The 26213-nt window shown below is 39.4% G+C and overlaps 3 protein-coding genes across 3 annotated transcripts; all 3 read right to left on the bottom strand.

Annotated features, from left to right (window-relative positions):
• Positions 1-9973: 9973 nt before the first annotated feature.
• LOC120568009 (tripartite motif-containing protein 16-like) lies at positions 9974-12337 on the bottom strand. The gene has a single exon (XM_039815182.1). The coding sequence runs from the start codon at positions 12250-12252 to the stop codon at positions 10591-10593; it is 1662 nt and encodes a 553-aa protein (XP_039671116.1). The 5' UTR covers positions 12253-12337; the 3' UTR covers positions 9974-10590.
• Positions 12338-14871: 2534 nt separating this feature from the next.
• Positions 14872-17572, bottom strand: LOC120568013 (tripartite motif-containing protein 16-like). The gene has a single exon (XM_039815190.1). The coding sequence runs from the start codon at positions 17567-17569 to the stop codon at positions 15899-15901; it is 1671 nt and encodes a 556-aa protein (XP_039671124.1). The 5' UTR covers positions 17570-17572; the 3' UTR covers positions 14872-15898.
• Positions 17573-19522: 1950 nt separating this feature from the next.
• Positions 19523-23683, bottom strand: LOC120568010 (tripartite motif-containing protein 16-like). Its single transcript, XM_039815183.1, has 2 exons — positions 23587-23683; positions 19523-21657 (listed from the first exon to the last, which is right to left on the bottom strand). The coding sequence occupies exon 2, from the start codon at positions 21558-21560 to the stop codon at positions 19902-19904; it is 1659 nt and encodes a 552-aa protein (XP_039671117.1). The 5' UTR covers positions 21561-21657; positions 23587-23683; the 3' UTR covers positions 19523-19901.
• Between the last annotated feature and the right edge of the window lie 2530 nt (positions 23684-26213).

Raw genomic sequence — 26213 nt, forward strand, 5'->3', positions numbered from 1 at the left:
TGTCGAAAAAATAATTAAAAGTCGAGTATATTATGATGGCAAGTCATAAAGTACGTCATAGTATAGTATATTGAAAAACTAAATCAAAAAGTCATAGTATATAGTATGTCGAAAAAATAATTAAAAAGTCATAATATAGTATGTCGAAAAAAAAAGTCATAAAAAGTGTAGCATAGTATGTCGAAAAATTTATTAAAAATCATAGTATAGTATGTCCAAAAAAAGTCATAAAATGTCATAGTATAGTTATGTCGATTTTTTTAAAAAAGTCATAGTATAGTATGTCAGAAAAAAAAGTCATAGTATAGTATGTCGAAAAAATTATTAAAATGTCAGTATAGTATGTCGAAAAAAGTCATAGTATAGCATGTCAAAAAATAATTAAAAAGTCATAGTATAGTATGTCGAAAAAATTATTAAAATGTCAGTATAGTATGTCGAAAAAAGTCATAGTATAGCATGTCAAAAAATAATTAAAAAGTCATAGTATAGTATGTCGAAAAAATAATTAAAATGTCATAGCATAGTATGTCGAAAAAAGATTTTTCAAAGTCATGGTATAATGAAAAAAGTGATAGCATAGTATGTCGAAAAAATAATTAAAAAGTCATAGTATAGTATGTCGAAAAAAGTCATAAAAATGTCATAGTATAGTATGTTGAAAAAAAATAAGTCATAGTATAGTATGTCGAAAAAAGTCATAAAAAGTGATAGCATAGTATGTCGAAAAAAATTTATTAAAAAGTCATAGTATAGTATGTCGAAAAAAGTCATAAAAATGTCATAGTATAGTATGTCGATTTTTTTTTAAAAAAGTCATAGTATAGTATGTCGAAAAAAAAAAAAGTCATAGTATAGTATGTCGAAAAAATTATTAAAATGTCAGTATAGTATGTCGAAAAAAGTCATAGTATAGCATGTCAAAAAATAATTAAAAAGTCATAGTATAGTATGTCGAAAAAATAATTAAAATGTCATAGTATAGTATGTCGAAAAAATAATTAAAATGTCATAGTATAGTATGTCGAAAAAATGATTAAAAAGTCGTAGTATATTATGGCGAAAAAGTCATAAAACGTCATAGTATAGCATATTGAAAAACTAAATCAAAAGTCATAGTATAATATGTCGAAAAAAGTGATAAAAAGTCATAGTATAATATGTCGAAAAAAGTGATAAAAAGTCATAGTATAATATGTCGAAAAAAGTCATAAAAAGTCATAGCATAGTATGTCGAAAAAAGATTTTTCAAAGTCATGGTATAATGAAAAAAGTGATAGCATAGTATGTCGAAAAAAAATTATTAAAAAGTCATAGTATATTATGTCGAAAAAAGTCATAAAAAGTCATAGTATAGTATGTCGATTTAAAAAAAAAAAAAGTCATAGTATAGTATGAAAAAAAGTCATAAAAATACCATAGTATAGTATGAAAAAAAAAAAAAGTCATAGTATAGTATGTCGAAAAAATTATTAAAATGTCAGTATAGTATGTCGAAAAAAGTCATAGTATAGCATGTCAAAAAATAATTAAAAAGTCATAGCATAGTATGTCGAAAAAATAATTAAAATGTCATAGTATAGTATGTCGAAAAAATGATTAAAAAGTCGTAGTATATTATGGCAAAAAAGTCATAAAACGTCATAGTATAGTATGTTGAAAAAAGTCATAAAAAGTCATAGTATAGTATGTCGAATTTAAAAAAACAAAAGTCATAGTATAGTATGTCGAAAAAAGTCATAAAAATGTCATAGTATAGTATGTTGAATTTAAAAAAAAAGTCATAGTATAGTATGTTGAAAAAAAAAAAAGTCATAGTATAGTATGTCGAAAAAATTATTAAAATGTCAGTATAGTATGTCGAAAAAAGTCATAGTATAGCATGTCAAAAAATAATTAAAAAGTCATAGTATAGTATGTCGAAAAAATAATTAAAAAGTCATAGTATAGTATGTCGAAAAAATAATTAAAAAGTCATAGTATAGTATGTCGAAAAAATAATTAAAAAGTCGTAGTATATTATGGCGAAAAAGTCATAAAACGTCATAGTATAGTATATTGAAAAACTAAATCAAAAGTCATAGTATAGTATGTCGAAAAAGTAATAAAAAGTCGTAGTATAGTATGTCGTAATTTTTTTTTTAAAGTCAGAGTATAGTCAAAAAAAGACAAAAAGTCACAGTCTAGTATGTCGAAAAAAGTGATAAAAAGTCATAGTATAATATGTCGAAAAAAGTGATAAAAGGTCATAGCATAGTATGTCGAAAAAAGAATTTTCAAAGTCATGGTATAATGAAAAAAGTGATAGCATAGTATGTAGAAAAATAATTATTAAAAAGTGATAGCATAGTATGTCGAAAAAAGTCCTAGTATAGTATATCGAAAAAATAAATTGTGTAGTATGTCAAAAAGTCTTAAAACGTAGTATAGTATGTCAAAAAAAGTCATAAAAAGGCATAGTATAGTATGTTGAAAAACTAAATCATAAGTCATAGTATAGCATGTTGAAAAACTAAATCATAAGTCATAGTATAGCATGTTGAAAAACTAAATCATAAGTCATAGTATAGCATGTTGAAAAACTAAATCAAAAGTCATAGTATAGTATGTCAAAAAAATAATTAAAAAGTCACAATATAGTATGTTGAAAAGTCATAAAAAGTCAGTATAGTATGTCGAAAAGAGAAATAAAGTATCAAATTCATAGTATTGTAAGTTGAAACAATAATTTTCAAAGTCATAGTATAACAAAAAAGTCACAATATAGCATGTCGACGAAAGTCATAAAAAGTCATAGTATAGTATGTCGAAAAATAATTAAAAAGTGATAGTATAGTATGTCGAAAAAAGTCATACTAAAGCATGTCGAAAAAATAATTACAAAGTCATAGTATAGTATGTTGAAAAAATCATAAAAAAGTCATGGTATAGTATGTTGAAAAAAATGAAAGTCATAGTATAGTATGTCGAAAAATAATTAAAAAGTCAGTATAGTATTTCGAAAAAAGTCATAGTAAAGCATGTCAAAAAAATAATTAAAAAGTCATAGTATAGTATGTCGAAAAAAGTGATAAAAAGTCATAGTATAATATGTCGAAAAAAGACAAAAAGTAATAGTATAGTTTGTCGAAAAAATTATTAAAAAGTCAAAATATAGTATGTTGAAAAAAGTCATAAAAAGTCGTAGTATAGTCAAAAGTAAAAAAAAAAACTAGAATCTGTCAGGAGTTTTAAATAGGTCTGAGGTGTGAGCGATCGTTAACAGATAACCGACTATATTTTAAAGAAGTCCACAGATTGATTCTGGACTTTTAGTGGTGTGACATTTACCACCACGTGTGACAGTATTTGGGAATTTGAGAGTTGAGGCTCAGTTAAAATGTCCGATTTCTTGAATTGTGAGAAAAATATCATGGAAATATGTTTAACCAAATGTAAAGAATAAACTAAACAATATGTGTTATCTTAAGTGTGTCAGGACTTTTATGTCTGTTATAAATTTATTTATGGACTCATTGCACAAAGAAAATGTAAGCAACAAGAGAGAAAACTGCTAGTTTCTGTGTGACCAGGTTCTCTTTAGAGAGAGAAAAGGAGACAGGACAGAGACTGGAATCAAGACAAGAAGAAAATACTTTGTTCATGTTAGTTTATTCATCATGTAAACCTTCAGTTTGTGCTCACATCCCATCAGTAAAGTCTGATTTTTGTTTAAATCTCAGCTATGATAAGGACAATGATTAATCTTATTGATCATCAGGATGCACAGATACATGTGATTATGGATTTCTTTACAAATTACAAAGTATAGAGGATAAAGGAGATCTGGTGATTTCTCTCTTATACCCATGATGTGGAAGAGAAACATACAAATACATGCATTTAAGTAATTTAATGCACAACATTTAAGGAGCAGAGAAGTTTTCATTCTCAGGTCAGGTCAACAAACATCATCCTGATCAGTGATAGCCTCCATGGCTAAACAGACACAGGAAGGAGTCACCTAAAGAAACTCATCAGCTTTATTCTAGTCACCCAGACAGATTCACTGGATGGCAGGGGTGTCAAACTCTACTTCCCAGAGGGCCACACTGGAAAATAAGAATCACATCAATGGCCAGACAGGTTTAGTTTATTGATAGGCTTTTATTTTATTGAAAAAGTATAATATTTGACATGTGTCATATAGTCTTCTCACTAACAGTTTGGTCGACAAAGTCCTGAAGAAGTCAGGAGAAAGTTCCTCAGCCATCAGAGAAAAGAAGCGCCCAAAAACAATCAGAAAAAGTGACAAAAACTAGGTGGGCCAAAATGTTTTGTGAACCTAAATTGATATGCGGGCCGGATCATACCCTGCAAGGTACCGGATTTGGCCCGCGGGCCTCGAGTTTGACACATGTGCTGTCTGGCCTCAGGTCCTGAGTAGAGAGTCTGACTGGACGTTGTTACTGGGAGGTGGAGAGGAGACATTTATGTAGCAGTCTCATACAAGAAGATCAGCAGAGCTATAATAACTATAATGGAACCACTATTCAGCTTATTTAGTCTCCATGTTGGTTGCTGAGAGCTGATTGGTGTGGCATTTCTCCACTGAACAGAGATCAGCTGTCAGTCAAACTATGGGATGTCCTTTGACATCTTGTCATTAGTTGTGTAAATGTTTGAGTTTCTTTAGGTGACGCTCCTTCAGGATATCAGTGGAGGAGCTGAAGAAGACTGGACTCCAAGCTGCTCCTGCTGATCACTGCTATGCAGGAGCTGAAGATGTAGCCTGTGATGTCTGCACTGGGAGAAAACTGAAAGCCATCAAGTCCTGTTTGAGGTGTCTGATGTCTTACTGTGATCAACACCTCCAGCCTCATTATGATGTTCCCCAACTAAAGAAACACAAGCTGGTATAAAATAGTCAGTTTTCATTCTCAGTTCAGGTCAACAAACATCATGAGCAGTGATCTACTAACATGGTGTTTTTCAGCAGGACAGGCCTCGGTCTGAACGTCTGCCTGCACTGAGGACAGCTGTGGATGTTCTTATGATCCTCTTTATCCCAGTGGCTTTTAATAGAGTTCATGCAGTAGCTGTGTCCACAGGAAGTAGTCACCGGATCCTTCAGTAGATCCAGACAGATGGAACAAGAGAAGGTCTCCCTGTCCAGCTGAACTCCTTTCTGCGCCATTTCTGTTCTCAGTGACAACGCCTGTTCTGAACAGCATGTGTTTCTGCAGTCAACGGGGCCGGTCAGCTCTGATTTCACCTCGTTGGTTACACCCACTAAAAAGGAACAAGGAAATACAATATTATACTATCATTCCTTTTCAATACTATGAATTTTACAATATACTATGACTTTTTCAATACACTATACTATGACTTTTTGAATATTATACTATGATTTTTTCACTTTTGACATAATAGGTCTTGACTTTTTCAACATACTCTGTCTTGACTTTCACATAGTATACTATGACTTTTCTTCAACATGCTATACTATGACTTTTAGTACTGTGACTTTTTCAACATGCTTCAATACAATGACTTTTTCAATACTATACTAAGATTTTCCAATATACTGACTTTTTTCAAACCTACTATAACATGACTTTTTTTCAATACAATGGATTTTTTTCAATATACTATGACTTATTTCAATATACTATACCATGATTTCTGACATGCCATACTGTTACGTCTCATTTAAAAGACAACACGACAATCAAGAATGAGTGACCGAGTCATTGTTAAATCTAAAATTAAAAAGTGTTATTCTCAACATGAAAAATGGTTCACAAAAGCGTGTTAGGAGGGACTAGAAGTCTACCAAAAAAAATTAAATTAATCCAACAACACTAGGCCTAGCTTACCTCTAGCTCTTTAAACACAAACAAAAGACCTTGCCTTCTTCTCTAAAAAAGTGCTTAACAAAACCACACACAGGTGGCACCAACCAGTAAACCTTGTGTATCTATTTAAAGTTAATGTTAGGGATGGCTGACGCGAAACTGACGTTTCGAAGCTTTGTTGAGATCCCGAAGCGCAGATGTTTCGAAACACTGATCCGAAGCGTGATTCAAAACACCCAGGTCACGTGACTACGGCTAAATGAAGCATCGGAGTGTTTCACGAGGGTTTCGACAGGTGGCATGGTCCGCCGAATCAGAGTTTGATTGACAGGGTCTGGAGCAGACCACACAATCTCTTGGGGTTTTGTGAGAGGAGTTTGATTTTGAGATAGCGGATTTTTGGTGATATAGTGACGGTTATAGTGCGATTTGTTTAGTTATATTTAGGCTTACATTTAAATTTACACATTGCCTGATAGGCTAGAGACAGACAGAGTATACATACAGTGACACATTAGTAAATGGATACATATATAGCTAGCTAGCTAGATTAAGATATATATATATATATATATATATATATAGATAGATAGATAGATAGATAGATAGATAGATAGATAGATAGATAAATATATATATATATATATATATATATAGATAGATAGATAGACAGATTAAGATAGATAGATAGAAATGGAAGCTCCGTTTTCATTTTCATTCAGAGCCACAAATGTCAACATCAGGCCCATCATAATCAACATCAACACCAGTAGAAACACAGGACAGTTTATGGGAACGTTTTGATGATCGTATCCGTGAAACCAAGATGATACAAAATGCTACAGCTGATGCCACAGTGGAAGAGAAAAAATACCTCAACTATGCGTTTTTGCCCAGAACTCCTGATCCCCTAACTTACTGGAAAGAGAGAGCAGTAATCTTTCCTCATTTGTATGTCCTTGCTAAAAAATATCTTTGCATGCCAGCAACAAGTGTCCCTTGTAAGAGGATTTTTTCAAAGGCTGGAGACATTATCTGTAAAAAAAGAAGTAGACTAAGTCCTTCCACAGCAGAGAAATTCATATTTTGGAATAAAAATCTATAAAAAAGTGAGACATTGTGGCTTGATTTCTTTTATTAATATTCATTTATTTCCATGACCAAAAAAACATTATGCACAGTGAGGAGCCTACAAGCTTCACATATTTTTTTTAATGGCTCGTTGTCATGGTTGTTTCAGAGCAACACCTGCAAGTGACCACTAGGTGTCATCGTTGAGACGGTTGCGGATTGTTTCGAAGCCTCGACACAATATGGCACATTTGCTTCAACTGTTTCATTGCTTTACGAAGCCTCGATCTGCCCACCACTAGTTAATGTGTGTGTTAAAATGTACAGGGTACCCCAACTTACCTAAGGTCCTCAACCTCCAACCACATACAAGTCTAAACACAAAACGTCAACCAGCAGGGACATCAGCAATCAGAGAGTAGTGTGCAGAGAGACTTGACTCTCCTCAGGGGGAGCTCCTTTTATTGGCTGCCTTGAATGCTGATTGGTCAACTCCAAGCACAGGTGGAAAGCAATCATCTCAATCACCTGGAGAGATGGTGCGTTCATGCCACCTCGGAATAACAGGCACCGCCCCCCTGGTTACGTTGTTTTTCCAACTGGCAGCGTTCACATGGTCGGGATGCGTGTTCTTCTTCTTCTGTTATATTGGCGTTTGGCATAACAACTTTTTGCATGACTGCCACCAACGGTTGGCCGTAGCCGAGAGCATCAGGTGGTGAAAACATGGAGGCCACAATAACAGAAGATTTTCTGCTGTTTTCTTATGCGAGCATCCAAACAGCACATCACCAGGTGTTTGTTTGTGTTATCTGCAGGACAACAGACGGGAAAAGACACGGATAATGTGTTTTTTTATACATATAGGCCTATTTATGAATAATCTGAAACATGTTATGTCTGTGCATGTTTCTTGGCAGAGGCATTTGTCCACAATAAACAGTTTATTATCATTGAAATATTAAAAAATCAAGCCACAATGTTTCACTTTTTTATAGATTTTTTTTCCAAAATATGAATTTCTCTGCTGTGGAAGGACTTAGCCTACTTCTTTTTTTACAGATAATGTCTCCAGCCTTTGAAAAAATCCTCACACAAGGGACACTTGTTGCTGGCATGCAAAGATATTTTTTAGCAAGGACATACAAATGAGGAAAGATTACTGCTCTCTCTTTCCAGTAAGTTAGGGGATCAGGAGTTCTGGGCAAAAACGCATAGTTGAGGTATTTTTTCTCTTCCACTGTGGCATCAGCTGTAGCATTGTGTATCATCTTGGTTTCACGGATACGATCATCAAAACGTTCCCATAAACTGTCCTGTGTTTCTACTGGTGTTGATGTTGATTATGATGGGCCTGATGTTGACATTTGTGGCTCTGAATGAAAATGAAAACGGAGCTTCCATTGTTATCTATCAATCTATCTATCAATCTATCTATCTATCTATCTATCTATCTATCTATCTATCTATGTAGCTATATATGTATCTATCTATTAATGTGTCACTGTATGTATACTCTGTCTGTCTCTAGCCTATCAGTCAATGTGTAAATTTAAATGTAAGCCTAAATATAACTAAACAAATCGCACTATAAATGTCACTATATCACCAAAAATCCGCTATCTCAAAATCAAACTCATCTCACAAAAACCCAAGAGGTCAAGATGTATTGACTTCACTTTTATACAGATGTGCGATTGTGTGGTCTGCTCCAGACCCTGTCAATCAAACTCTGATTCGGCGGACCATGCCACCTGTGAAACACTCCGAAGCTTCATTTAGCCGTAGTCACGTGCAGGCTTCAAAATTAACTTTTTCGTCTACCAGCCAAATGGCTAATGAATGTTCAAATATTACCAGCCATTCAATAGATTACCATTGGGTTTTTTGGCTGGTGAGTGAAGCAAATCTACCAGCCACTTGCATATTTCACCAGCATTTGGCTGGTAAACGGTGCTAATTTAGAACCCTGGTCACGTGACCTGGGTGTTTTGAATCGCGCTTCGGATCAGCGTTTCGAAACATCTGCGCTTTGGGATCTCGACAAAGCTTCGGAACGTCAGTTTCGCGTCAGCCATCCCTACTTTTTGGTGGAATACTATACATTGACTTTTGTATTGTATTGTTATGTACCGTTTTACATTTCTGCGTCAAGATCTAAACTTTATTCAAATGTGAGGGACGCAACATTTGCAAGAAGGTTTTAGAACAAATGACATCCATCTGTTTTCTAAAAAGATTTTGCAGAACATTGAACTCCTAGACATTCATATATATATTTTTTGTCATACTATACTAGGACTTTTATTCAACATACTTTACCATGACTTTTGTCTAACATTTCTTTTTACTACTATTTTAAATACTGTAGTCTGACTTTTTGTGACTAGGAGGACATGTTATTAATGTAGCTCAGGCAATGTCCAAGTAAAGAAAAATGCTTCCAATACAGTGAGGTTTTTAATTTGACTGATATGTGTCAATATTCAATTAATCTCACAAAAGCTTTAACATTGAAACAACTAAATCTCAGGTTATCAGGATGAAGGCGCCCTCTTGTGTCCTGCATCACTTGTTAACCTGCTGGGATGTTCACTGCAGGAAGACCTGTCCAAAACTTTAAACATCAGTAAAGACACATTTAAATAGACGTCATATTACACTGTGTCAGTGTGTTCATAGTCACACCCTGTAACGCTGGTGCTGCATTCAAGTCTCATGGGAAACATGGGAGAGAAGAATTGCAGCTCTCAGGTTGTATATAGTATTTGGGAATGTAAGATTTGAGGCTAAACATTAAAATGTCTCTGACTTCTTGAATTCTGCTGAAACAACGTGGAAACCAAAAGTAAAGAATCAACTACACATTATATGTTATTTTATGAGTGTCAGGACTTTTAAGTCTGTGTTATCAATCCTGTTTATTAACTCGGTTCACAAAGAAAAGGTTGGTTGTTAAAAGCAACAAGTGATAGAAAACTACCTCAGTTATAATCTCAGATCAGTTTCACATTTTCTCCATCAGCTTTGTAGGAAACCCTGGAATCAAGACAAGAAGAAAATACTTTGTTCATGTTAGTTTATTCATCATCAAAAACATTTAGTTAGTCCATACATCCCATCAGTAAAGTCTGTTCAATAATGTTTATGTACAGATTCATCCACACAATCAGTTTAAATCTCAGATATGTTTAAGACAATAATGAATAATCTCCTTATTGATTATGATCAGTATAAAAAGAGATACATGTAATTATAGATTTCTTTACAAAGAGAACAAAGTATAGAGGATAAAGGAGATCTGGTGCTTTCTGTCTTCAGACCCATGATGTGGAAGAGAAACAATAACATACAAATACATCGATACAAATATTCAACATTTAGAGAGCAGAGAAGTTTTCATTCTCAGTTCAGGTCAACAAACATCATCCTGAGCATCACTGCTCAGGATGATGTTTGTCTCCGTGGCTAAACAGACACAGGAAGGAGTCACCTAAAGAAACTCAAACATTTACACAACAACTAATGACCAGATGTCAAAGGACATCCCATAATGTTTGACTGACAGCTGATCTTTGTGCAGTGAAGGAATGTCACAACAATCAGCTCTCAGCAACAAACATGGAGACTAAATAAGTTGAAGAGTTAAAACAGAGTTTAACCATTAAATGATTTCTGTCTATTTCAGTTTACACAACTCAGCAGAGGCTCCAGAATAAAGATAAAGTCCAGCATAGAGCGGCTGAGTGAATGTGGTCTGGACTCTGTGGAGGAGAGTCATGGTTTCAGAGACGCTGTAGAAGGACAGAATACCTGCACTGTGATCCAGGTACACTCCTACTCTGGAGGACACAGAACCTGAGACGGAAGTTTTGACATTGTTGTACATACACAAGTTAATGTAACTGTCTAAAGCCCAGGATTTGTCATTTTGTCCAAACAAACATTCATTCAATCTCTCTGCTCTGCTGATATTCTTGTATGCGACTGCTACAGAAACGTCTCCTCTCTCTCTCTTCTCCACCTCCCAGTAACAACGTCCAGTCAGACTCTCTCTACTCAGGACCTGAGGATAATCAGTGAATCTGTCTGGGTGACTAGAATAAAGCTGATGTTGACTCATGTATGTTGCTTTTCTGTTCCCATCAGATAATAACAGCAGTGTGTGTGCTGTGTTTGGATCCAGTGTGATGTCACGTGAATATTTTAAGAAGTCAGCTCTGGTTTTGGGTTCTGGTTGTGGCAGTGAAACATCCACTTCAGTCCCTGTCAGTGAGACGTTTGTCCACTTCTCTCTCAGGACGTCCTGTAGTTTATCTCTGACTTCTGACATGGCCGCTGTCACATCCTCAAAGTAGCTCAGAGGACTGATATGGATGCTGGATGTTGATTGGCTGAGTCGTGACAATAAGGGGTAGTTCTGTAGAAACTGGTTGTGATCCTCTGTGTGTGAGAGCTTCTTCAGCTCAGCGTCTTTCCTCTTCAGCTCAGTGATCTCCTGCTCCAGCTTCTCCTGAAGCTCTTTGACTCGACTCACTTCACTTTTCTGCTGGGATCTGACCTGCTGCTTCACATCAGAGCTTCTTTTCTCCATGAGACAGATCAGCTCAGTGAAGATCTTCTCGCTGTCCTCCACTGCTTTATCAGCAGATTCATTGATCGCCTCCACCTGCTGTTGAAGTAGCTTCACATCTTTCTCTCTGTCCTGGATTCTCTGCTGGATGTTTTGTCGACTCCCCTCGAGCTTTTTCTGCCTCTCAGTCCTTTCTGCTGCAGCTGAGACTGTGTCGTGGCCTTTATGTTCATCCACAGAGCAGAGATAACAGATAAGCTGCTGATCAGTACGACAGAACATCTTCATCACCTCATCATGACGAGAGCAGACGTTCTCCTGGAGCTTCTTGGAGGGCTCCACCAGCTTGTGTTTCTTTAGTTGAGGAACATCATAATGAAGCTGGAGGTGTTGGTCACAATAGGACATCAGACACACCAGACAGGATTTGAGAGATTTTAGTTTCCTCCCAGTGCAGACATCACAGGCCACATCTTCAGCTCCAGCATAGCAGTGATCAGCAGGAGCAACTTGGAGTCTAGTCTTCTTCAGCTCCTCCACTAAATCTGCTAACATGGTGTTTTTCAGCAGGACAGGCCTCGGTGTGAACGTCTGCTTGCACTGAGGACAGCTATGGCTCTTCTTATGATCCTCTTCATCCCAGTGGCTTTTAATACAGTTCATGCAGTAGTTGTGTCCACAACAAGTAGTCACCGGATCCTTCAGTGTATCCAGACAGATGGAACAAGAGAAGAGCTCCCGGTCCAGCTGAACTCCTTTCTGTGCCATTTCTGCTCGTCTGAATCTCACTTCCTGAGAAGTGAAACTAGTCTGAGCTGTGTTCTGAACAGCAAGTCATTCTGCAGTGCACAGGGTGTGTCAGCTCTCAGATTTCACTACGTTGGTTACACCTACTGAAGGGAAGGAACAAGGAAATACAGACAGAGCGGAGCTTGCTGTTGGAGAGCAGGAGGAGAAGGGAGGGCTTATCAAGCTTTTGTTCATTCCAGGAAGAGGATCGCTGTGGGAGAGATGTGTGTGTGTGTGTGTCTGTGAGTGAAGACTTGTTTACAGTAGAGCTCATTTCCTATTTAAAAACTCTTGTTATAATCAGAGCTTTTGAAAATGACTCCACAGTTTTCAGAATGACTGAGTTGTCCTGTAATTCATCATAATGAAACCCTTTGTTGGTTACAATAATTTAAATACACTATACATTAAATTAATCACTGCTGCAAAGGTAATGAAACTACAAATACTGTTGAAAAATATAATGAAGTAATATTATTTGATAAAAGTCCCAGAAGTAATATTTTTAAAAGAAAGCTAAAACTTATCTCTTCACTTTAGCCTTTCACTAGCTGACTTTCATGAAACTCTTAAGTGTGTTGTTAAATGTTGGCATGTGTGGTTGGCCACTAGATTTGAGAAAACAAGACTGGTGTGTTTGTTAAAGCAACACTAGAGAAGTTTTCCCCCTACAGGTTGTCTCATTGGAACTACAGCTCGCGCTGCCCGATCTGGCAAATTTTCATAATGTAATGTACAATTCCGCTTCCAACCTGTAGGGAGACTGAAGCTAGTTCTCTAGTGTTGCTTTAAACCCCACATTATTACCGAGAGGCATGGCTGTCAGACTGGGGGTGGAAATGGGACTGAGTACCCAGGGCCCTCATGTGAAGAGGGCCTAAAACCATGCTAGAATGAATAGCTGTGGATGTGGGGAGGGGCCCATAGAGAATGCATTTCTACAGGGCCCAGAATTTTGTGCTACGCCCCTGCCGAGAGGGTGGTTATCTCTGTGGCAACTTTAGGTTGTGCTGGACAAAGACCCACAGGGAGGTTACACCCAGGGTAGACGTTCTGCGGTAGCTTGTTAATAAAGAGCTGTGGTGAGTCTGTGTGCCTCTAGAGAAATAGGTTCTGTTTGTTTGTTTTTTTCTTTCCACTGTTCCAACAATCACTGCTCTGGTTTAGTTTAAATAAAACCTTAATGCATCCATTTATATGTGGAAATATGCTGGCTCTGTATATGCTATAAGTATTGAATAAAGACTGTACTTTGTGGTGTTTCATTAGAGAAACTGCCTCAGTTATACTCTCATATCAGTTTAATTTACTCCCCGTCAGCTTCGTATGAAACCCTGGAATAAAGACAAGATGGAAATACTTTGTTCATGTTAGTTTATTCATCATGTAAACCTTCAGTTTGTTCAATCATCACATTAGTAAAGTCTGTTTAATGATTTCATGTACAGATTCACTTCATCCATACAATAAGTTTGTTTGAATCTCAGTTTGTAAAAGACCATCCATCTTCATCTGCTTATCCTGTGTTGGGTCGCGGGGCAGCAGCTCCAGCAGGGGACCCCAAACTTCCCTTTCCCGATCTACATTAACCAGCTCCGACTGGGGGATCCTGAGGCATTCCCAGGCCAGGTTGGCGATATAATCCCTCCACCTAGTCCTGGGTCTTCCCCGAGGCCTCCTCCCAGCTGGACGTGCCTGGAACACCTCCCTAAGGAGGCGCCCAGGGGGCATCCTCACCAGATGCCTAAACCACCTCAACTGGCTCCTTTCGACGCAAAGGAGCAGCGGCTCTACTCCGAGCTCCTCACGGATGACTGAGCTTCTCACCCTATCTCTAAGGGAGACGCCAGCCACCCTCCTGAGGAAACCCATTTCAGCCGCTTTTACCCTGGATCTGGTTCTTTTGGTCATGACCCAGCCTTCATGACCATAGGTGAGGGTAGGAACAAAAACTGACCGGTAGATCGAGAGCTTTGCCTTCTGCCTCAGCTCTCTTTTCGTCACAACGGTGCGATAAATTGAATGTAATACCACCCCCGCTAAGCCGATTCTCCGACCAATCTCCCGCTCCGTTGTCCCCTCACTCGCGAACAAGACTCCAAGGTATTTAAACTCCTTCACTTGGGGTAAGGACTCATTCCCTACCTTGAGTAGGCACTCCATCGGTTTCCGCCCCTCTCTTAACGCGAGTGTCCAAAACATACGGCCTCAGATCAGATGAAACGATTATAAAATCGATCATTGACCTTTGGCCTAGGCTGCTCTGGTACCAAGTACACTTATGAGCATCCCTATGTTCGAACATGGTGTTCGTTATAGACAACCCATGACTAGCACAGAAGTCCAACAATGAACAAGCACTCGGGTTTAGATCAGGGAGGCCGTTCCTCCCAATCACGCCTCTCCAGGTGTCTCCATCATCGCCCACGTGTGCGTTGAAGTCCCCCAGCAGAACTATGGAGTCCCCCACTGGAGCCCCATGCAGGACTCCATTCAAGGTCTCCAAGAAGGCTGAATACTCCAAGCCCTTGTTTGGTGCATATGCACAACCAACAGTCAGAGTTTCCCCCCCCAACCCGCAGGCATGGGGAGGCGACCCTCTCATCAACCGGGGTAAACTCCAACGTAGCGGCACTCAGCCGGGGGGCTTGTGAGCATACCCACACCCGCCCAGCGCCTCACACCCTGGGCAACTCCAGAGAAGAAAAGAGCCCAACCCTTATCCAGGAGTATGGTTCCAGAAACGAGACTGTATGTAGAGGTAAGCCCAACCAGATCTGATTGGTAGAGTTTTACCTCCTGCACAAGTTCCGGCTCCTTCCCCAACAGAGAGGTGATGTTCCACGTTCCCAGAGCCAGCCTCTGCTGCCCAGGTCTGGTCCGTCGAGGCCCCTGACCTTCACTGCCACCCGTGTGGCAGCACACCCGACCCCTGACCCCACAGGTGGTGGGCCCATGGGATGGAGAGGGAGGTGACACGTTGCTTCTTCAGGTTGTGCCCAGCCGGGTTCTGTGGCAAACCCAGCCACCAGGCGCATGCTGACGAGCCCTCCATCTGGGCCTGGCTCCAGACAGGGGCCCTGGGCTTCCTCCGGGCAGGGTAACTCTACCTCTTCCTCGTTTACTCATAGGGTTTTTGAACCATTCTTTTTCTGGCCCCTCATCTAAGACCACTGTGCCATAGGAGACCCTACCAGGAGCACCAAGCTCCAGACAACACAGCCCTCAGGTTCATAGGGACACAAAAAACTCTCCACCACGATAAGGTGATGGTTTCCGGAGAAAATAATCCCATAAAAGACAATAATGAAAAATCTCTTTGATTATGATCAGGATAAACAGATACATGTGATTACATATTTCTGTACAAACGTCCATAAAGAGAACAAAGTATAGAGGATAAAGGAGGTCTGGTGATTTCTCTCTTCAGACACATGTTGTGGAAGAGAAACAACAACATACAAATACATCGATACAAATATTCATCAAACATTTAGAGAGCAGAGAAGTTTTCATTCTCAGTTCAGGTCAACAAACATCATCATGAGCAGTGAAGAAATGCCACACCAATCATCTCTCAACTAAAAACATGGAGACAGAGATTAACCCTAAAAATGACTTCTGTCTATTTCAGTTTACAAAACTCAGCAGTTCCTCCAGGAGAATAATAAAGCCGCAGTCCAGCATAGAGCGGCTGACTGAATGTAATCTGGACTCTGTGGAGGAGAGTCATGGTTTCAGAGACGCTGTAGAAAGAGAGAATACCTGCACTGTGATCCAGGTACACTCCTATTCTAGAGGACACAGGACCTGAGATCAGAGTTTGGACATTGTTGTACCAAAGTGAATAACTATTTTTGTCACAACGTAACGCCCATGATTTGTCATTCAATCCAAATACACATTCATACCAGCTCCCTGCTCTACTGATATTCTTGTATGCAACTGCTACACAAATTCCTACTCCTCTCCTCTCCACCTCCCAGTAACAACGTCCAGTCAGACTCTCTCTACTCAGGACCTGAGAACATCCAATAAATCTGTCTGGCTGACTAGAATAAGACTGTTGTTGTCTCATTCTTGTTGCTTTTCTGTTCCCCTCAGATAATAACAGATGTATGTATGCTGTGTTTGGGTCCAATGTGATTTCACGTGAATATTTTAGGAAGTCAGCTCTGGTCTTGGGTTCTGGTTGTGGCAGTGAATCATCCACTTCAGTCCCTGCAAGTAAGACGTTTGTCCACTTCTCTCTCAGAACGTCCTGTAGTTTATCTCTGACTTCTAACACGGCCACTGTAACGTCCTCGAAGTAGCTCAGAGGACAGATATCGATGCTGGATGTAGATTGGCTGACTGGTGACAGTGAGGGGTAGTTGTGTAGAAACTGGTTGTGATCCTCTGTGTGTGAGAGCTTCTTCAGCTCAGCATGTTTCCTCTTCAGCTCAGTGATCTCCTGCTCCAGCTTCTCCTGAAGCTCTTTGACTCGACTCACTTCACTTTGCTGCTGGGATCTGACCTGCTGCTTCACATCAGAGCTTCTTTTCTCCATGAGACAGATCAGCTCAGAGAAGATCTTCTCGCTGTCCTCCACTGCTTTATCAGCAGAGTCATTGATCGCCTCTACCTGCTGTTGAAGCAGCTTCACATCTTTCTCTCTGTCCTGGATTCTCTGCTGGATGTTTTGTTGACTCCCCATGAGCTTTTTCTGCCTCTCAGTCCTTTCTGCTGCAGCTGAGACTGTGTCGTGGCCTTTATGTTCCTCCATTAAGCAGAGATAACAGATAAGCTGCTGATCAGTACGGCAGAAAATCTTCATCACCTCATCATGACGAGAGCAGACATTATCCTGGAGCTTCTTGGAGGGCTCCACCAGCTTGTGTTTCTTTAATTGAGGAACATCATAATGAGCCTGGAGGTGTTGGTCACAGTAAGAGGCCAAACAGACCAGACAGGACTTGATGGCTTTTAGTTTTCTCCCAGTGCAAAAATCACAGGCCACATCTTGAGCTCCAGCATAGCAGTGATCAGCAGGAGCAGCTTGGAGTCCAGTCTTCTTCAGCTCCTCCACTAAATCTGCTAACATGGTGTTTTTCAGCAAGACAGGCCTCGGTGTAAACGTCTGCCTGCACTGAGGACAGCTGTAGATATTCTTACGGTCCTCTCCATCCCAGTGGCTTTTAATACAGTTCATGCAGTAGTTGTGTCCACAGGAAGTAGTCACGGGATCATTGAGTAGATCCAGACAGATGGAACAAGAGAAGGTTTCCCGGTCCAGCTGAACTCCTTTCTGCGCCATCTCACCTCTCTGTAACAAAAACTGTCTGACTGTGACTGATCTGTGACTGGCTTATCAAGTCCTTCAGGTCCAAGGTTCAGCTTTATTGATATTACACAACACAGCGAGCGATTATAAAGCTTTAGTACCTTCCAGGAAGAGGAGATGCATTTTGAGTTTGGACTTTGATCATCAGTTAAAACCTGCTCCACATCTGAAAACATGAAGTTTTAAGTTGTAAAATTACTTCTTGGCTCCCCAGGTTTTGGTGATGGTTCTGTATTTCTCTAACTCTTCTTCAAAGTCTGTTAACTTTTCCTTTACTGGTTCAAAAATACCTGACTGACAACAGGAAGTTATCAAACTAAACTGTGATAAACAACTTAAATTGCTGTATAATAATCTTCTCACAAGTTTAAATGAGGAAATCCTAGAGAATTTGTGTGAAAAGTATCAGAGATGAGTACTCTGAACACAGGTGCATCACAAGGTGCCATGTTATCACCTTTGTTATTTTCTCTGTAAACCACTAAGTGTAAAATCCAACCCTGACTCTTTAACTTCCTACAGTGTGCTGACGATGTGGTACTGGTTGGCCTTCTGTGTCAGGGGGACTCTGCAAAAGGTTGTACATATTTTAATCATGTCATATCTCTGCAGCAGAGGTGTGGGGAGGGTGTGTTTAATTCATTAAGGTAAACATAGAAATTGTCTTATCAAGAAACACACAACGCACTCCTGATAAGCTTCAACATTTGATTATTACTGTATCCCCAGAAATGTTTAAGAGTTTTAAATGTGTTGGAACTGTGATTGATGGCCGACTTAAAACACAGAGAACTGACTATATTTTTAAACTGCTCATATGCTTTTTGGCTTTTCCCCTTTCCTTTATTGTTATATATCTTTTTTGTGCATGTTATAGGTTTACAAAGTAAAAAAGCCCAAAGTCCCCCCCCAAAGGGACTTACCATCTCCAACAGAAAACACTGTTCACAAACTGCTCCAAACAGCTCTACTGTAGTCCAGCCTTTACTCTGCTTCTGACTGGCTAGTAGTCCTTACCTAGGTACTCTCAGGGCTCGCCCTCATACTCTGCTTCTGACTGGCTAGTAGTCCTTACCTAGGTATTGTCAGGTCACGCCCTCATACTCTGCTTCTGACTGGCTAGTAGTCCTTACCTAGCTACTGTCAGGGAACGCCCTCATACTCTGCTTCTGACTGGCTAGTAGTCCTTACCTAGCTACTGTCAGGGAACGCCCTCATACTCTGCTCAGAGAAAAAACATGTTTTTAAGTAAAATATGCTGATAAAGTGAGTTGAGAAGCTTCAACCTCCACTACATCCCTGGTTAGCAGGATGAAGGCGCCCTCTTGTGTCCTGCATCAGTTTATATATTTCACCTTATAACATGCTGGGACGTTCACTGCAGGAAGTCCTGTCCAAACTTTAAACATCAGTAAAGTGACATTTAAATAGACGTCATATTACACTGTGTCAGTGTGTTCATAGTAGTCACACCCTGTAACACTGGTGCTGCATTCAAGTCTCATGGGAAACATAGAAGAGAAGAATTGCAGCTCTCAGGTTATGGATATATATATAGTACTTGGGAATGTGAGATTTGATGTTAAACATTAAAATGCCTGACTTCTTGAATTCTGTTGAAAGACATGGAAACCAAAAGTAAAGAATCAACTACACATTATCTGTTGTTTTAAGAGTTTCAGGACTTCTAAGTCTGTGTTATCAATTCTGTTTATTTACTCCATTCACAAAGAAAAGGTTGGTTGTAAAAAAGCAACAAGTGATAGAAAACTCTGCTCATTTCTCTGTGACAAAGCGGTTTTAGTGAGAAAAGTAGAAAGGACCGAGACTACTATACTTTGTGGTGTTTCAGGAAGAAAACTGCCTCAGTTATAATCTCATATCAGTTTCACATTTTCTCCATCAGCTCTGTATGAAATCCTGGAATCAAGACAAGAACATACTTTATTCAGGTTAGTTTATTCAAGCACCAAAAACATTTATGTACAGATTCACTTCATCCACACAGTGGGTTTGATTTTCAGATATGTAAAAGATAATAATGAATAATTTCCTTATTCATTATGCAAATTAAACAAATGTGACTATAGATTTCTTTACAAAGAGAACAAAGTATAGAGGATAAAAGGAGATCTGGGGATTGTCTGTGTGTCTTACACCCATGAAGGAACACCTAAAGAAACTCAACATCAGCTTTAAATTTTTTATTTATAAATATACCATATTTAAAAAAAAAATAAAAATAAAAAAAACTTTAAATAAGTTGAAAAGTTAAAACTGAGTTTAACCCTTACATGACTTCTGTCTATTTCAGTTTACACAACTCAGCAGTGGTTCCAGGAGAAAGATAAAGTCCAGCATAGAGCGGCTGAGTGAATGTGGTCTGGACTCTGTGGAGGAGAGTCATGGTTTCAGAGACTCTGTAGAAGGACAGAATACCTGCACTGTGATCCAGGTACACTCCTACTCTGGAGGACCGAGGACCTGAGATGAGAGTTTCGACATTGTTGTACCAAAATGTATATCCGCTATGAGTGTAACAATCTAATGCCCAAGATTTGTCATTTCGTCCAAATCCACATTCATTCGACCCCCCTGCTCTGCTGATATTCTTGTATGCTACTGCTACACGTACTCCTTCCCCTCTCCTCTCCACCTCACAGTAACAACGTCCAGTCAGACTCTCTCTACTCAGGACCTGAAAACATCCAGTGAATCTGTCTGGGTGACTAGAATACGACTGTTGTCTCATTCGTGTCGCTTTTCTGTTCCCCTCAGACAGTAACAGATGTGCGTTTGCTGTGTTTGGATCCAGTGTAATTTCACATGAATATTTTAAGAAGTCAGCTCTGTTCTTGGGTTCTGGCAGTAAAACGTTCACTAGAGTCCTTGTCGGTGAGAAGTTGGTCCACTTCTCTCTCAGAACGTCCTGTAGTTTATCTCTAACTTCTGACACAGCCGCTGTCATGTCCTCAAAGTAGCTCAGAGGACGGATATGGATGCTGGATGTAGATTGGCTGAGTGGTGACAGTGAGGGGTAGTTGTGTAGAAACTGGTTGTGATCCTCTGTGCGTGAGAGCTTCTTCAGCTCAGCGTCTTTCCTCTTCAGCTCAGTGATCTCCTGCTCCAGCTTCTCCTGAAGCTCTTTGACTCGACTCACTTCACTTTGCTGCTGGGCTCTGACCTGCTGCTTCACATCAGAGCTTCTTTTCTCCATGAGACAGATCAGATCAGTGAAGATCTTCTCGCTGTCCTCCACTGCTTTATCAGCAGAGTCATTGATAACCTCCGCCTGCTGTTGAAGGAGCTTCACATCTTTCTCTCGGTCCTGAATTCTTTGCTGGATGTTTTGCCGGCTCCCCTCAAGCTTTTTCTGCCTCTCAGTCCTTTCTGCTGCAGCTGAGACTGTGTCGTGGCCTTTATGTTCCTCCATTAAGCAGAGATAACAGATAAGCTGCTGATCAGTACGGCAGAAAATCTTCATCACCTCATCATGACGAGAGCAGATGTTCTCCTGGAGCTTCTTGGAGGGCTCCACCAGCTTGTGTTTCTTTAATGGAGCCACATCATAATGAGGCTGGAGGTGTTGATCACAGTAAGAGACAAGACACATCAAACACGATTTGTGTGCTTTCAGTTTTCTCCCAGTGCAGAAATCACAGGCCACATCTTGAGCTCCAGCATAGCAGTGATCAGCAGGAGCAGCTTGGAGTCCAGTCTTCTTCAGCTCCTCCACTAAATCTGCTAACATGGTGTTTTTCAGCAGGACAGGCCTCGGTGTGAACGTCTGCCTGCACTGAGGACAGCTGTGGATGTTCTTATGATCCTCTTTATCCCAGTTGCTTTTAATACAGTTCATGCAGTAGTTGTGTCCACAGGGAGTAGACACCGGATCCTTCAGTAGATCCAGACAGATGGAACAAGAGAAGGTCTCCCTGTCCAGCTGAACTCCTTTCTGCGCCATTTCTGTTCTCAGTGACAACGCCCGTTCTGAACAGCATGTGTTTCTGCAGTGAACGGGGCCTGTCAGCTCTCAGATTTCACCACGTTGGTTACACCCACTGAAGGGAAGGAACAAGGAAATACAATATTATACTATGACTTTTATCAATACTATGACATTTTTTCGACATACTATGACTTTTTTTCAATACTATACCATGACTTTTTTCACTTTGTTTACTTTGACATACTATGACTTTTTTTCAATATACTATGACTTTTTGATACACTATACTAGGACTTTTTCAATACTATGAGTTTGTTTTTAATACTATGACTTTCTTCAATACTATGGCTTTCTTCAATACTATGGCTTTTTTTCAATATACTATGACTTTATTACTTTTTTAATGATTTTTCGACATGCCATACTGTAACGTCCCATTTAAGAGACAGAACAACATGACAATCACGAACGAGTGACAGTCATTGTAAAATCTAAAATTAAAGTATTATTCTCAACATGAAAAATGGTTCACAAAAGGTGTTGAGGTAGGATGTAGAGGTATAACAAAAAAAAAAGAAATTCATCCAACAAAATTAAAGTTGCGAGCAGCGATGGATGGGCCCTCGCGCATCTGCGCGCGTCAGGGTTACCGGCGGACGTCGATCCTTGCGACTGTGCATTTGCGCGGCGCTTAGATGCCGCAAATCGTCAACAATGAAAAGGGAACTCCCTGCTGAGTTCAACGATACCTCACTCAAGACTCTACGTCATACGGTTCATTAGCTGTTAAAAGGGGCGTGGCTAAAGCATAGGGGGTTGGTCAAACCATCGCCAATTAAAAAGGAACTCTCTGCTTAGTTCAATGATACCTCACACAAGACTCTACCTTAAACAGTCCAAATGTTATGAAAGGGGGCGTGGCCTGCGTAAGTGGGCGTGGTCATATTATAGGGGGCGGCTCAGTATCACATGTAGACCACACATTCTAAGTTTCATGTAAATCGGATGATGTTTGTCATATAAGGCGCATTTCCTGTTGCCAGCGGGGGGCACTATCACCAAAAGTCAATTTTGGCCTGTAGGTGTCCTCAGGCCTGGACCCTTGTGATTCGTGAGAAATTTTGGGCAGATACGACAACGTACACTCAAGTTACAACAACTTCTTTATTCATCGCTAAACGCTCAAAATGGCCGCCACGCCCACACCGTCTGACGAAAAGTTTTTCTTTTAATAACTTTTCATCGTTAAGGTGTTGGGATGGTACAGACCAAGTTTGAAGTCCATCGGATGAAATCTCCAGGAGGAGTTCGTTAAAGTATAGCACCTTGACTTTTAGGCCTACTTCCTGTTGCCACTAGGGGGCGCTATGACTTTAAGTAAATATCGGCCTTTATTTCTCCTCAGGGTCGGACTCTTATGAATCCTGAAAAGTTTCGAGGTAATCGGACAACGTACACTCGAGTTACACCCACTTCCTGTTTCGGCGGCGAAACGCACAAAATGGCCACTCTGCCACGGCCACGCCCTATGACGAAAAGTTTTTCTTTTAACAACTTTTCATCTTTAACATCTTAAGATGGCACAGACCGAGTTTGAAGTTGATCGGATGAAATCTCTAGGAGGAGTTCGTTAAAGTACGACGTGGAAATGGCCAAAATCGCACTAATTTCGAACTTTGAAATCAAAATGGCGGACTTCCTGTTGGGTTTAGGGTATGGCTCTAATGAAGTTTTTTGTACATCTTGAGTTTTTGAATATGTTAAGCCCCTCAAAAAGGCAATTCATTTTTACGAGAAAAGAAAGAAAGAAAGAAAGAAAGAAAAATTCCTTCAGTTTCAATAGGGCCTTCGCCGCTGTCGGTGCTCGGGCCCTAAATAAGCCTAGCTTACCTCTAGTTCTTTAAACACAAACAAAAGACCTTCCCTTCTTCTCTAAAAAAGTGCTTAACAAAACCATACACGGGTGGCACCAACCAGTAAACCTTGTGTATCTATACAAAGTTAACATGTGTGTTAAAATGTCCAGGGTACCCCAACTTACCTAAGGTCCTCAACCTCCAACCACATACAAGTCTAAACACAAAACGACAGCCACAGGCCAACCAGCAGGGAGATCAGCAATCAGAGAGCAGTGTGCAGAGAGACTTGACTCTCCTCAGGGGTGCTCCTTTTATTGGCTGCCTTGAATGCTGATTGGTCAACTCCAAGCACAGGTGGAAAGCAATCATCTCAATCACCTGGAGAGAAAACAGAGTGAGGAAGAGAAAGAAAAACAAGAGGGAAGACACATGCAAACACACAGACGTTGACATGACAGACATGCTATACTATAGCTTTTTGACTTTTTGGTGAAATACTATACATTGACTTTTGTATTGTATTGTTATGTACCGTTTTACATTTCTGCTTCAAGATCTAAACTTTATTCAAATGTGAGGGATCGAACTTTTGGAAGAAAAGTTCAAGAAAAGTGGCATCCATTTGTTTTCTAAAAAGATTTTGCAGAACATTGAACTCCGATACATTCATATATATTTTTTTGTCATGCTATACTAGGAAAGAAAAATGCTTCCAATACAGTAAGGTTTTTAATTTGACTGATATGTGTCAATATTCAATTAATCACACAAAAGCTTTAACATTAAAACAACCCAAACACACTGTAGTAGAGCTGAACTTTAGTAACCGGAAACACAAGCTCATATTAGTGAGAATTAACCAGAAAATTATTAAATAACATGTCAAACATCAGAGTTTACTGGACTCATAATAACGTCAGAGTACAGCTGAAATAAACAAAATAAACAAAAGCAAACTACATAAAAACAATCTCTTAGAACAACTTTCCAAAGTTTATTTTTCTTAAAAGATTAATTTTGACAGTTTCACACAACTGACCAAGATGTATTAAACCCTGTATTTGTATTATAAATATTATTGTATCAGAGAGAAAACAGAGAAGAAAACACTTTGTTCATGTTAGTTTATTCATCATGTAAACCTTCAGTTTGTTCACACATCCCATCAGTAAAGTCTACAGATTCACTTCATCCACACAATCAGTTTAAATCTCAGATATGTAAAAGACAATAATTAATAATCTCCTTATTGATTATGATCAGGATAAACAGATACATGTGATTATATATTTCTGTACAAATGTCCACAAAGAGAACAAAGTATAGAGGATAAAGGAGATCTGGTGCTTTCTTTCTTCAGACCCATGATGTGGAAGAGAAACAACAACATACAAATACCTCGATACAAATATTCATCCAACATTTAGAGAGCAGAGAAGTTTTCATTCTCAATTCACGTCAACAAACATCATCATGAGCAGTGATAGCCTCCGTGGCTAAACAGACACAGGAAGGAGCGTCACCTAAAGAAACTCAAACATTTACATCCCCTGTGTGATTGACACCTGATCTTTATACAGTGAAGAAATGCCACACCAATCAGCTTTCAGCAACAAACACTAAATAAGTTGAAGAGTTAAAACAGAGTTTAACCATAAATGACTTCTGTCTATTTCAGTTTACATAACTCAGCAGAGTCTCCAGAACAATAATAAAACGTTAGTCCAGCATAGAGCGGCTGAGTGAATGTGGTCTGGACTCTGTGGAGGAGAGTCATGGTTTCAGAGACTCTGTAGAAGGACAGAATACCTGCACTGTGATCCAGGTACACTCCTACTCTGGAGGACACAGGACCTGAGACGGAAGTTTGGACATTGTTGTACCAAAATGAATAACAATTTTTTTCTCAAAAGTAACGCCCATGATTTGTCATTTAATCCAAATACACATTCATACCAGCTCCCTGCTCTGCTGATATTCTTGTATGCGACTGCTACACAAATTCCTACTCCTCTCTTCTCCACCTCCCAGTAACAACGTCCAGTCAGACTCTCTCTACTCAGGACCTGAGAACATCCAGTGAATCTGTCTGGGCAGGGTGCGAACTACAGGGGAGCTAGGGGGACCTCGGCTCCCCCTAATAAGACATGGGCTCCCCTGAAAACGTGATTTGTGAAATTTTGGGGGGTCTCTAAAAATATTAACAGTGTGTCATTTTGACGTGCGATTTAAATTTTGTGTAATGTGATCGTGTATTATTATGTGTAAAACTGCAAAAATATCATTCATGCATGACGGCGATTTAAACCTAATTTACTTCAGATAACTATACATGATATTCTTGTCATGAGCATCAAGGTGTGGCTGCGCTGCGGTGCAAATTCAACTCATGTTTAGTGCATGTTAACTCTAAGATTTGTAGAAAAAATATAAACGTTGGAGGCCATTAATCGGTGCGCAAAGTCCTTGAAATCCATTCTGCAGTAAGCATCATATAGCCATGGCAAAAAGAAAACAAGGTAGTTTAATTCATTTAGGTTTTTACTAAGAAATTGTGTAGCGATGACGTTAATAGCACGACCAATTCACCTGCTGCAAGCCCTGTTGGCACACCTCCTGTCTGGGGGGGGCAACGCAAGAAGAAGCTGAAGAAATAATGTCCTCTCTGGCTGAAGATGGTGGTCAGAAGCTGGTCCATCCTAACCCTTCTTGCTCCTTAAATTGGAACAGCCAGCAGTGGTGAGACTGAATGAGCCGATATACATGGCTGTTTGTTAAGGATGGAAGCTTGGGGTGCGTCTCTAAGGTC

This window comes from Perca fluviatilis, chromosome 11 (genome assembly GCF_010015445.1).
Source record: "Perca fluviatilis chromosome 11, GENO_Pfluv_1.0, whole genome shotgun sequence".
Lineage (NCBI taxonomy): Eukaryota > Metazoa > Chordata > Actinopteri > Perciformes > Percidae > Perca > Perca fluviatilis.